Raw genomic sequence first — 14160 nt, forward strand, 5'->3', positions numbered from 1 at the left:
TCATGCCAAACGTTGCTACTGAAGTGAACCTGAACCAGTCCATTCACCTCCCACTATTATTCTCAAAGTATTCCAACAGAGGTGAGTACAAGTTGCATCGATTAGATGTACACCGGCAACTCGGCTTTTATTTTTACTAGACAAAAGAATTCAGGAAAGATGTGCTTTTTTTTTTTTCCCAGATGCCAGAAAAGGACACAGAGGAGCTAAGGTGACCTTATCGAAGTGAATGGCCAGAGTGTATTGGCTACTTTTATTCTCTCAGCAATAGACTTTTAACATCTAGACTGACAGCACACACTGTCAAGAGTTCAGGCTACATCTTTCTGCAAAATTTGCCACTCGAAGAGATTACTGCTGCTGCTTTCTGCTCAACCCTACACACTTTTGCTTAACTATATAGCGTGGATATCTCGTCCAAAACTTGAACCTCCTTTGAAGCCACCATTTTTAAGTGCTTGTTATCATAGACCGATATAGGCCTGCTGGGAATTCGGTCCACCAGTTCCCAGTGTGCAGAGAGAACTCATACTAAATATATATATGTTATGTGCTTACAGGAATGCTAGCTTTAGCTGGTTTCTGGCTCAACAATGGAACAACCCACCCACTTGAAACCCCACCAAAACTGTTATTTCTGAAGGAATCTGTAATAACTCTGGAGGGATGTTTTTCTTTCCACAGTTCCTTTGAAACATAATTTTCATAGCCCTGCCTTATTGTTAGTGGGATTTTGCTTCTAAATCTTTATTGCTCAGTCTGGAGACTTTCTGGGCAGAAGGGGCTAATGGAACAGAACCAGAGCTAGAGCTTGCAAGGAGATGTGTTGCCAGCAAAATAGGCACCAAGTCAACCAGTGCACCAGTTTCCAGTGTCTGAACAGAGACTAGCTAAATCTAGCACTTTGGTATGTACATAATTTCTGTTTTTGTATGGTTATATTACCGAATGTTAATTAAGATATTGAACATTTCTTGTCTTGCTTGCACTCTTACTACATTTTTGTTACACTGGCCATACACTAATAAATATCTGATAATTGGGATGACAGCATTTGTCTTGCAGCAGAAGTTGCAGAGTCCAAAAAAAATTGAGACTGTAATCAAAGGATGTGTGATCATGAATCAACTAACATTTTATTAAATACATTTTTAAAAAGCGAATTTTTTAACTTTGTAGGCAAGTTACAAAATATATTTGTGTCTTTTGCATACACATTCAACATCGCTAGACCTTTGTACTACTCTAAAAGTCTTGTTTTACACATTTGACAAAAAAGTGTGATTATTCAGTATTTCAAGTAGCACTTTCTAAGCTTGATGATGGCATTATTCAGCATATGGTCTTCAGTATATGTCAATCAAAATAATGTGCATTTTTTATTATAGGATTCAACATGGGTGGAAGAAAAACAGCAGCTCATCATATTCAACCAGGAATTGTTAGAAAAGGTGAGTTATTAATGATATTTAAACATAATATTTAGCTGTTCTTTAGTATATGACCTACTGCATAGACTGCAGAACAAGTGTTAGTGAGCACAGCCCCATCCTGTCAGCCTATGCAGCATTGCACCATTTAGTCATGCATGTCACATGTACATAAGTAGTATGGAAGTAGTTGGTACTGCAGATGATTGCCTTGGTAATCATGTACACAATTTATATAACTACTTCAGATAAGTACAGCTGGATGATTTTATTTAGAAAATAGTTCAAAACAGAAGGCTGGAAATCTCATATATGGTTATTAGATGTCCATCTTTGACTGTTGCATTATTCTTACTCTGAGGAGATCCTGCTGGGGATAGCCTAACATCCAGCCAGTATACCAAAGCCTTTACACCTTCCTGACATTGTACTTCTGATGTATGTCATATGTACAATGTGTAAGGCACATATGTGCCATACAGACACCTAATTCTCAGAACATCTTTGCCGCCAGTCCGAATGCTACTTCTGAATTCTGTATATATGCCATTCACCAAGCTGGTTCATCTACCAAGCTTTCTAAAGTTGTGCCCTGTTGGGGTTCCATCCTTTCTTTTTTCCTCCTTGTAGTTTTTCATGCCATCCAGTAAAGGAAAATGTAAATGGGGGAGGCAGAGTACCTAAAAAGACACAAGGAGTGTTTTTTTTTTTTTTTTTGTGCTACACACAGCCATACACAGTGTACGATTTGTCAGGCATTTGTCCCTAATACACTCTGCAGTTATTTGTTGTCCCTCTTTATTTATTTGAAAAAACAAAGTTTGAATTTTTTGGCTAGGGTACCATGGCCGAATCCACCACCCTGAAGTTCAGACGGCACTTAAGAAAAAAGCTAAAAAGGCATGTACTGATCCTGCTGCTGTTCAGCCTCCACTGAACATCTCCCTCAGGTTAGATGAAGAACCCGAGGGACCATCCAGAGCAGATGGCAATTTCCTCTGCCACGACCCAGTTGGATGCCTTCACAGAGCTGTCTACCTACACATCCGCTGAGGCTGTGCATACATCTGGTACTGATGTAAGGGGAACCACATCTGATTATATCAGCGGGGCCTAGGGAGATTCCCCAAATATTAATTAGAGAAGAGGTGCTTGGTACCCACATTGAATCTAGGCAGGGATCTGAACCTCCTAGATTTGTGAAAGCAGATGTTCCTTTAAAAAAGAAACTGAAAACCAAACGTGGATTCTGTGGCTAAGGATCCTCTGAGTGGCAGGAACTTTACTTGGGGGCTGTTTAATGCCCCTATGGCCCTGAAACCCCCAAAAGGATCATCTGCCCCTGTTTCTGCTCCCTGGTCTTCCACCCCTTCTAATAAATAATCTTTGTCATATTCCTCACACATCTATCCTCCTGTTGCACTGGGGTCTGATGAAGAAGATTCCCTGTCCCCTGATTCTCCTTTTGAAGAACAGTAGTCCATATGGTGGACCACTTTAAGTATGGCTTTTCCGAGTTTTCTGAGTTTCAAAAGAGATTATGAACTCTTTCAAATGGACTTGCTCTGACCTTCTGCAGTTCCTAATCTTTTAGCTGCCCTTTTGGATACATTTGCAACAGTTTCTCAGGCTCCTGACTGTCAACCTCCAGCTACTAAGAAGCCAGACAGATTTTATAAAGTCCCTGAGGATCATATATATTTGTATAAAAGTTCATCTGATTCTGCTGCTGGTTTCTATGTCCACAGATAAGTCATCCAAACTGCTATCTTCTTCCATGCTTTTACCTTCTAGTAGAGGCACCTGTGCTATGGATAGGTATGGGGAAAAGTGTATCCTTCTGCTACTTTGGCCTTTATGCTGTTATTTGTCAGACCCACATGAGAAGATATCCTGGCTGTTCTGTCCTGGCTTGGGGGAGAGGTTTGACTGATATGCTGATTCAGGCAGTATGACTGCTGCCCTTTGTCTGAGTTCTGCCTCTCAAGTGGCTCACCATTCCATTAAATGAAGCTATGGTGCTGCTGATATCTCTTCTACACAGCTGTAAGTGGTTCTGTCATGAGGAGATACTGTTAGTTGTGTCTGCAAGCCTTGCCTGAGGACATTAAGGACAAACTGTTAGATTCCACCTTAAAAAAACAGAATCTCTTTAGCACTACTGCCGCAGACTTATTTAAAACCCTTCAGGATAAGGCTAAGATTATGCAAGACCTGAAGCAAATCTTTGTTTCCCCCTGTAACTAAGTTCCAGAGGAACTATCCATCTAAATCGTCTTTCGACTATAGGCAGTCTGGACAACCTGCTAGGAGCAAGAGGGTTCCCAAGCATATTTTCTCAGACAAACCCACTCAGTTTAGATGCCCAAAATCATCTTTTCATGACAAATCTACCTGTATCTGACATTCAGCCGATTCCTCTATCCCTCAGGCTAACTCTTTTTCTTTCCTGCTTGGCAGCAGATAACCACAAACTCCTGGGTTATCTCCATCATCCAAAATTGATCTTCCTACAGCTACAAGGGACTTTACCAAATGTTTGGCCCCTGTGGTAGCGTTCTGCATATTTCAGGGAATTCAAATATTGCCTTATTTGGATGAACTTTTATTCAAGCCCTCTCCTAGCAGCTTATGCTTCAAAATGTGCAGTTCACTATGCTGCTTCTGCACAGTGTGGGGTTCACTCTCAGTCTTAAAAAATCTGTGTTGACTCCCTCTCAGGCAAGGTGTTTTTGGGTTGCAGAATTCAGACCATTCCAATGTTGACTTGTTTCCCACCTCCCAAGGTCCTGTCTTTAACTTCTTATTTCCAGTGTCTTTCTGTTCCAGTCCTTCCTGCCGGGGAATTTCTCGAAGTCCTGGTGTACATGGCATCCGCCATTCCTGTGGTTCCTTTTACCAAACTCCACATGAGGAAATTTCAATGGCATCTCAAGACTGTTTGGCTCCAGCACTGCCACCCCATGGAGTATTTGATCCCTCTATTACCAAGTCTCAAGCTCAGGCTCCACTGGTTGAATCATCAGATTTCCCTGAATCCAGGTCTGCCTTTTCAGGTTCCTGTCCCCTACTCAGGAGCTGTACATGGATGCTTCATTCCGGTTGGGGAGCACCCTCCAACAGCCTAAAAGTTCAGGGTCTTTAGTCCCATCAACAACTGAGAGACCTTATCAACATCAAGGAAATGAGGGTTGTACTTCTAGTTCTCCAGGCTTTTCACTCCCTTTGGGTACCGGGTCCTGTAAAGGTTTTTACAGACAACAAGCAAGGGGGCACAGAATCTTACCTTCTTTGTAGGCTGGCTGTTCAGGCATAGGATTTTTCAGTCTGCTACCACTTGATTCTTCAGGAAGTTTACATCCCTCCAGGGCACAATTTGGTAGCAGACTATTTCAGCAGGTCCAGGACAAATCCTTACAAATGGATGCTTCATAAGGAGTTGTTTCTGGACTTTGTACATTGGTGGGGTACTCCTCCAGTAGATCTTTTTGCTTTCCCTCTGAACAGGCAACTTCCACAGTTCTGTTCCAGAGTACCAAGTCCTCTGGTTTGGAAAGTGGGATGCCATGTCCTTTTTCTTGGAAGGGGGTGTTTGTATATGCCTGTCCCGTCTTCCTGTATTACCACAGGTCCTGCAGAAGATCATGTGGGACACACCTAAAATCTTGCTGTTAACTCCATTAGAGTTAACTTCGATAGCACTGGTTTCCCCTTCTGTAGTTCACCTGGCCAGGGACAACCATCACGTTACCTCATAGAGTGTAACTTCTTGCTCAAGATAAGGGATGTCTGATTCATCCTCATTTGTCAATCCTTCAACTGACACTTTGGATGATAGAGTTTTGATTCCTTTTAGGCTCACGTTTTCTGAAGGAGTGCTTCTGGCTTTGTGGGAGGCTAGAAAACTTATTATTAGAAAATCCTGTGTGACTAAATGGAGGAAATTTTCTATTTGTCTCAAGCATGACCTGGACCCTTTATTTGTGGGGGGTCCCTATAACCCTTTCTTATTTGTGTGAGTTGCTCAATTATGGTTTTGGCATAATCATCTGTTAAAGTTCATTTGTCAGCCATTTCCATCTCTCTGTCCCGGAATCCATATTTGGCTTCTAGTTTTGAAGTCAAAACAATTTTTAAAAGCCATCCTTCATGTCAGGCCTCCAAGCAATCCTGTTCCTCCTTCTTGCAACCATAATTTTGTTCTTGAATAATTGACTCCATCCCCATTTTAGCCTGCTTTTTAATTCCCTACAGCATTGCACCTGGAAGACTGTATTAGTAGCTGTTACTTCTGCCAAGAAGGTTGTCTCTGAACGTCAGGCACAAATCGTGGTTCCTCCTTTTTTGTTTTTTCACAGGAACAGGGTATCTCTTTATACCAATCCATCTTATATACCTAAGGTGGTTAATGATTTGTCTTTGAATCAATACATTCATCTTGCGTCTTTTTTTTCCCTTCCCCACAGGCTACAGGTGAAAGGGTTTATCATACCTTGGATTTACATAGACAGCTCAGATATTACTTTGGGAAGACAAAACGCATCAGGAAAGCTGGATGACTTTTTATTTCCTTTCGTGCCAGGAAATTCGGTTTGGCAGTGTCTCAGCAAATTATCTCTTCCTGGATTTCTAAGGCCACTACTTTTTGCTGTTCTTTTCATGGCAAGCAACTTTCCTGATCTGTTTGTGCTCATTCTACCAGGGCAGTGGCCTCTTCTGGTGTTTTTTTCAAGAGTCTGGAATACTTTATCCTTCTTGGAAGCTGCTACTTGTTTTTCTCTTCACACTTTTACCAAACATTACAAATTGGATGTCATTTCCCAGGGCCAGGTCGGTTATTGCCAGGACCATTCTTCATGGGTTTGTGGAGGGCTTTTCTCTGCCTTCCTCCTCCCCTATACCTTCCAGTAGCTTTTGTACTCTCCCAGGAGTAAAGAATACTGCAGCAGTGATGAGGAAGAACATTAGAGCTGCACAAGATCTTACCACAACAGTAGATGTCCTACTTCTCATTGTCGAGGTATTCTGTCCCTCCCTCCTGCCCGTTATTACTTTTAGTTGCCCTTTTTCTGGCCTAGGGGTCTTTTTTCCATCCCTTTTCCCTTCGTCTTTCCTGGATGTGTATGTTGTCTTCTCTTGGGTAGCTCTGGTTCTTCTGGGGGCTCTTCATTTCTGATGATTAGGCATCTGTATGTCACATATGTACCTTACACTTTGTACATGGGACATATATGACACCTGGAAGGTGTAAAGGCTTTGGTATGCAGGCTGGACATTAGGCTGTCGTTGGCAAGATATCCCAAGAGTAAAGAATACTGCATCAGTGAAGTACAATATCTACTGTTATGGTAAGATCTTACACAACTGTACTTTTTTTTTCAATTTAGACCTTACGAAATGTCACTATTCCTCCATAGAAATTGTTAGAATCATTTGTATGAAGTATTAGGACGTTGTCCATTCCTGGTGGTTTTTCTAGATAAAATGTATGTTTTAGAAGATATTAAGTGAGATTACTCTTTCTAAAATGGTAGCTAGGTGTAAAATAGCTAAATAGAATGTTTTAGTTCCAGTCTCTCTTAATGTGAAAATAAAATCTAGGTGTCAAGGCTATTGTATGAACAAGAAAAAAAGTGTTAGATGTTGGTATTAGTGGCTTTTTGTTAGGAGCAAATACTGATTTCAGAATTGAAGCAGCATAAGTTACTTGACATTTTTATGTCATGCCAGTTTTGTTACTTAGAATGTGTAGACCACTGTATGTTTCTAAAGACGACACAAATGATGTCAAGGAGAATTTCCTGTATAAAATCTGACAGTGTGGTGTTAGATTACACAATTTATTTATAACCGAATAAAGAGGATGTCAGTACAGGCTGTTTGTAAAGATGTTCGAGAATTTTTGCATTGCTGTTGTAAGGCCCAAGTGAGACATAGGGATTTTATGGATGCACTCCAGTTTACTCAGTATATTCATTATAGCAGATACATTTTATTGACTTTAGGGTGAAATGTTTTAATGTTCTCACTGCAGATTTCAACATTGTATATTTTCCTGGCAGTAGTACTGTATTTTTCATATTTGCAGGACTTTTAGTTTATATGCATATGACACAGATCATCATTCTGGACCCTTGTCTAATTTCCTAGTTGACACAGGGCACTTTCTAATTAATTTTCACAGAGACACACATTAAGCAAATGGAAGCTGATAGAATTAAACACAGGGCTACAGGAAGGAGTTCAACAACTCATAGCTGTAATCCTTTTCATTAATAGTCTAATTGCTATATATGTGTCTTGGACTTCTAACAGGGAACCATTATCTTATGGTCTGTTTCCAGTGGTATTTTTTTCCCAATAAATATATTCTTCACCCTTTTCACAACCACTCACTATATCTACTAGATATTTTCTTTTCTGAGCTAACATTTTCTGGCAGTCAGTAGAGAGTTTAGACCAATAAGCAGCTAGTTTATCTGCTTGCAGAAATAGTGCACCAGTTCCATTATGGCTGTCATCTATTTCTAATGCCACTGGCAATATTCACATTGAAATATGTAATTATAGGTGCTTCTTTTTCTAACCACTTAAGTAATTCAAAGTACCTTTCTTGATCCACATACCAATACTATTCCACAACTTGTTCGTGTAGTTTGATTAATAGCTCACGTATTTGTGTAATTTTTGGATTAAATTTCAATATACAGTGCATCATTTCAAGAAATCTGATTAACAGCTGGTGTATCATCTTTGAGACAGCTATACTACAGCTTTTACTTTCTTATTGTCTAGATTTAAGATTTCAGATAGTGAGACATGACTTGTATGCCAATTATGTAACTCTGATTTTACACCTTTGCTCAGCATGAGGCTGTACTGTCTCACACCGTAACTCATTCATTTCTCAAATGTTTTTCTTGTAAAATCTTCCCTCAGTATGCAGCCACAAACTACTCGTAAACATTAAATAATTTCTGTGCAGCTTCCTGAAATACTTCAGGTTACAATGAGATACCAAAAGTGCTGTTTTGACTATTTTCTCATCAAGCTTAATTTGCCAATATCTCTGTTGGTATGAAGTATAGAAATACTTATCTGTGGGCATAGCAGAAAATAAGTCATCAGTAACAGACAACGGATAATGATTTATGACTATAGCTTTTTCAGATTATGCAGAACTTTAAAAGTACAAATATTGTCTGGATTCATTCGTGACAGTAACCACAGTATTCATCCATTCTCTAGGCCGAGTCTCATCTTACCTGTGCATTCTGCTGTAATAGCTGCTCGTTTGCTTCTGCTCTTTAAGCTACTTGCACTTTCGTTGGAGCATGATGTGCTGGATCAAGCTGAGTAGAAAATATATCATACTCTCTAACCAAATTAACACACTGTACATTACACATTAATTTTTTCACCATGTCATTTCCCTCTGTTCAGAACTGATTTTGTATTTTTCCTTTTCCTATTCTCTAGAACTGATTTTTATATATTTAAACTTATATTTTTATGTAAATGTGTTGTGTCCCAGTTTTAAATTGATGGTTTCAGTTGACTGTCAAACTCAGTGCTGCAGTCTATGCATTACCCTCTGTGTCAGTATCGAGAAAAAATCCACAGTTTCATAGTAATTTAAGCTTCACTGCCCACATTTTCAACAGGTCCTCTGGTTTCATATTTTTTGCACACTGTTAACTTTGTGCACACCATATCATACCCATAAAGATAAAGGTCATGACCATGTGCATTCTCTCTATAAAATCATATTTCATTTTTATGCCCTTTACCAAAGCAATTTCTCTTTTCCCTGCTTCAACACACTTAATCACTGGACATTTAATTTTAGCATACTTAGTCAAACATAATGCAGAGTTTACCAACAACATAAAACTTTTTGGATATGAAAGAAAAATTACTTCACTTCGTGTAGTAGCTTTGAAATCTTTTAATCCAGTAGTTGAAATATTTTAATCCAGCAGTAAAAAAAGTCCACCAAGACAACAGTGTAAGAAAACTTGAAATAAATTTGAAATAAAATGAAACACTTGTATTTAAGCACTTTCGTTCATTGTCAAGTTCATTTTAAAGTTATTTAACAGTCGAACTTCTTCAGAAATACAAAGGTTATCAACTGAACACTGTTTAAATAAAAGCTGCTGTATAATTAATTATTTATGCAAAGAAGGGGGCGATATTGTACTTGAGGGCCTCACCAGATGTGCAGTAGCAAGCCCCCGCCCAAAACCCACCCTCGTGATATGTCATTCATGAATATGCATTCCCTCCGAATGTACGACAGCATGTAAAAAGAAAACAATAGTTTCACAAGGGGAGTTCTTACAAGTACAGTATCGCCAAAAAATGATTACATCTGTGCTTATTCTGAATACAGTTATTTTATTAGCACACTGTGCTCCACATTGTGACCCCGAGGAGGAAGCTTTAGGTAAGACTGTGGTACTTTCTTTCTATGTTCTTATGTCTACTTCTTTTGTTACTGGTTATTTCAGCTTCCACACACACACATTCGTACCTACTTTTTTTTTTTTCTTTTGAGACCAGACCAGAACATATATAAAGGTAAATGTAATAGATAAGACTTTTGAAAATGTAGCATGAAGTCTGGCTTATTTATAATAGTGATTAATACAGCTGTACTTGTAAAAGCCGCCGAGTAGTGATGTTTTATAAAACTTCCTGAATTAGTTCTGTTTGACTCAACGCACAGTGAAACCATTGTTTTGAGAATAGGACTGTCACAACAGGCCAGTTTTTTGTAATTTACAGACTATTGCACAGCGCAGATCCACCGCATCTGTCACTCAATTCGCGACACGCTCACTTCTGCACGAACTGAAGTGGTGAGGCCCTCAAGTACAATATCGCCAAGAAGGGGAGGGGAATGAATTCTCACTAACGAATCCACTTAAGGATGCATTTTACATTAAGATTACCATTAAGCCCAGGGGGCGTCAGCTTGCAGTTTAACCTGCCATCCAAGGTCCTTAACTTCTAGCTGTGGGTTCTCATCGCCATAGATCAAGGAAACACTAACACTAGAAATTTAAAAGTGGAGCAGGAAGGGTTGGTCAGCTTGTGTTTAGCTAGAGCATTCTTTTCATCACCTTTTTGTTATGGCCTGGTAATGCTCCTTGATTTGATCGCTGAGCTTCCTAAAAGTTTTGCCAACACAGAACCCCCGCAGTGATTGCAAACAGCAAAAGGTATACTATGCAAGTTGAATTACAACCAAATGTGTCTGAAAAATGAATTACTTGACAAGGTGTGTAAGGTGAAACAGTCTCCACTAGCAATGTACTGACAGCAAACACATTTCCCACAACAGAACATACCAGCTGAAAGGTGGGGGTGTGGTTAAATTTCTCTGACCAGCTAGATCAAATACTGTTTTGAGAGACTGGGATCTCTTGTAACTGAAAGATGGAGTGGGACCTAGTGCCTTGCCTATCTCTTGGCAACTGGAAATAATATCCCAGTTCCTAGAAACTATGTCCCGAATATATTCTGCATCAACTGAAATTGGAAGGGGAAAACGCAGGCTGTCAGAAGATGGAACTGGGTTTGAGCAAAAGCCTTGACAAAATAGGGGGGTATTTGTTGTGTCTATTCACTGTGTTGGGTAGTGTTTGTGTGTGAATAGCTGTTTAAGAAAGAGGCTTTCTTTTGTGAAACTTTCATCTTCACTAACAGTGTGGCTAAGGTGTACAAATTGCCCCTTGACTATGTTCTTTTTCATAAAAAAGGTATGTTGGCTGCCAAAATCCAAATAGTTATTGTGGAAGGTACTGTTCTGTAGATGGTCGAAGAAAACTTGTTAGTGTGGGGGTCAGTGGAGAGGGTCACATCTAAGAAGTGGACAGTTTCTCCCTTACCTGAAAGGGTAAAATCTAAAAAATCAATACTGCTATTAACTTTGTGTAAGAACACACCAAGCTCACCTGGGGGCCCTGTCCAAAGGAAAAAGATGTCATCTATATAATGTTTATATAGAGAGACATATTCAAAACCATCTAGTTTGGTAAGCACATCTGCTTCCCGGGAACTCAAAACTAGGTTGGCATAGGACGGGGCCATCTTCACCCCCATAGCTACTCCATGTACTTGCTGGTAGATGGTACTGTTGAAAGAAAAGAAATTGTTTTCCAACACTAAGTTCAAAAGAGCTAACAGACCTGGGACTCTATGGGGGCAGTATTAGTGTGCTTGGCAAGGTAATCTCCCACCATAAGTAAACCCCTTTGATGCGGGATGATGGAATAAAGGGCCATGATGTCCATGGTGACCAATGTACAGTGTCCAGTCAAAGGAGGACAATTATGAACCTGATTAAAAAATTTCCAGGAGTCTTTTAAGTAGAACTGGGAGGACTGAACTAGTGGGTTTAGGAAAAAATCTAAAAGAGCTGATTATGTATTCAGTCTTTGTCTTACTTGACGCCACAATATGCCTAAGAGGAGAATTTTCTTGATCTTTGTGTGTTTTGGGGATCCCGAACATCCGACCCACTAATGGGGACTTCACCTCCATAAATTCCACCTTTGGAAAAAACAAAGTACCCACAAACTACCAGATAGGTGGTAGTCCCCTAAATAACGTAATAAGTGATCTGGGGACCCAAGTAGATAGTACTCTCCTTTGATAATCACATTTCCAAAGTGGTTAGAAAATCCTTCTATGTGGGCCACCTAATCACAAAAGGGTTTGCATCCAGATCAAAAGAGGTCATTGTGCCCCACTACTCATCACTCATCTGACCCCTCATAGAGTACAACGCCCCATTTGGGATGTACCTTAAAAGACACCTGCAACAGCTGGAAAGACCACAGACCCCTCACCAAGAGGATCACTGGCCTCAAACAGATGCCCTATGCAGCTTGACTGAAGAAACTCCGGCTGTGCTTGGTTGCATACTGCTTACTCAGAGGTAATCTCTGCCTGACATACAAGGCCATGTCCAATTCAGAATTGATGGACATGCTCCACCTAAAGAAAACCTTATCCCCTCGAGGCACACGCTCTAGGGATCTAAACCTCACCACAACAATAAATAGGACATGCTGGAGGGATAGATTCCTGTCCCAGAGACTTCCATGCTTTGGAACAAGATTCCAATCTACATTAGGCAGAGCTCCTCGCTAACTCTCTTAAAGAGAAACCTTGACGAGTGGATGGGAAACAGAAAGTTTACCCCGGGGATCACTTCAGTGGCTCTGCTGCAGACAGGCACAGGGAACTAATCTAAGGAGGCGGCGAAAGCTAGCACATTCTGGCTAGGCTTATAAATGCCTTCGGGCAGATAGCCAAGTACCTACCTATGAACCTAAAAGTCTGAAATAAGCTCTTTATGATAGAGCTTGGTAAGAGTGTTGTCAATCTTACAGAAAGCTTTCCGTAACAAAATCAGAGGAAACAGTTTTGTAGTTGTCAATGTTGGAAAGGACTTCTTCCATTTTGCTAACACAAGAGCAGTTATCCATAATGACTAAACCTGCTCCCTTGTTTGCCTTCGTAACCCTGATGTCTGATGTCCAGTGACAGCCTGCATTTTCCTCTTCCAATTTCAGTTGATGCAGAATCTATTCAGGACATAGTTTCTAGGAACTGGGATATTATTTCCAGTTGCCAAGAGAGAGGCAAGCCACTAGGTCCCACTCCATCTTTCATTTACAAGAGATCCCAGTCTCTCAATTCAGTATTTGATGTAGCTGGTCAGAGAAATTTAATCACACCTCCACCTTCAGTTGGTATGTTTTATTGTGGGAAATGTGCTTGCTTGCCAGTACATTGTAAGTGGAGACGGTTTCACCTTACACACTCCTAGACAAGTAATTCATTTTTCAGACGCATTTAATTGTAATTCAACTTGCATAGTATACCTTGCTGTTTGCAGTCACTGTGGGGTGTTCTATGTTGGCAAAACTATTAGGAAGCACAATGATCGAATCAAGGAGCATTACCAGGCCATAAGAAAAGGTGATGAAAAAAATGCTCTAGCTAAACACAAGCTAACCCACCCTTCCTGCTCCACTTTTAAATTTCTTGTGTTAGACAGTGTTTTCTTGATCTATGGAGATGGAAACCCCCAGCTAGAAGTTAAGGAGCTTAGATGGCAGGTTAAACTGCAAGCTGACACGCCCCCTGGGCTTAATGGCAATCTTAATGTAAAATGCATCCTTAAGTGGATTCGTTAGTGAGAATTCTTTCCCCTCCCCTTCTTTGCATAAAGAATTTATTATACAGCAGCTTAAACAGTGTTCAGTTGATAACCTTTGTCTTTCTGAAGAAGTTCGACTGTTAAATAACTTTAAAATGAACTTGACAATGAACAAAAGCGCTTAAATACAAATGTTTCATTTTATTTCAAGTTTTCTTATACTGTTGTCTTGGCGGACATATTTTACTGCTGGATTAAAAGATTTCAGCTACTGGATTAAAAGATTTCAAAGCTAATACACGAAGTGAAGTGATTTTATCCAAAATGTTTTATGGATTTATAAGTGTTTGGACAACTTTTTGACAGTTTACAGTTATTTTACCCACAACATATTTGTTGAGCATTTCATGTTTCTTTTTACTGTCAAAAATAATATTTTCTCAGTTTTTTCTTGATCTATCTATTCTGATCTGTCAACTGTGATAAAGCAGTTTGTCACTCTGAATATTTATTTATTTATTTATTTTACATTTGTTGACCGGGCTAGTCCAG

At 39.8% G+C, this 14160-nt stretch overlaps 1 protein-coding gene across 2 annotated transcripts in view; it reads left to right on the forward strand.

The window, feature by feature from the left end:
* The window catches only part of JAKMIP1 (janus kinase and microtubule interacting protein 1), a 2220219-nt gene that overhangs the window by 1703242 nt on the left and 502817 nt on the right, over nt 1–14160 (forward strand). For both annotated transcript variants that reach the window (XM_044056204.1, XM_044056206.1), the window contains exon 12: nt 1389–1451. In XM_044056204.1, coding sequence (XP_043912139.1) covers nt 1389–1451 — 63 coding nt within the window. The remainder of the gene's footprint in view (nt 1–1388; nt 1452–14160) is intronic.

The sequence above is a fragment of the Protopterus annectens genome, chromosome 14.part0, assembly GCF_019279795.1.
Source record: "Protopterus annectens isolate FY-2018-M chromosome 14.part0, PAN1.0, whole genome shotgun sequence".
Lineage (NCBI taxonomy): Eukaryota > Metazoa > Chordata > Ceratodontiformes > Protopteridae > Protopterus > Protopterus annectens.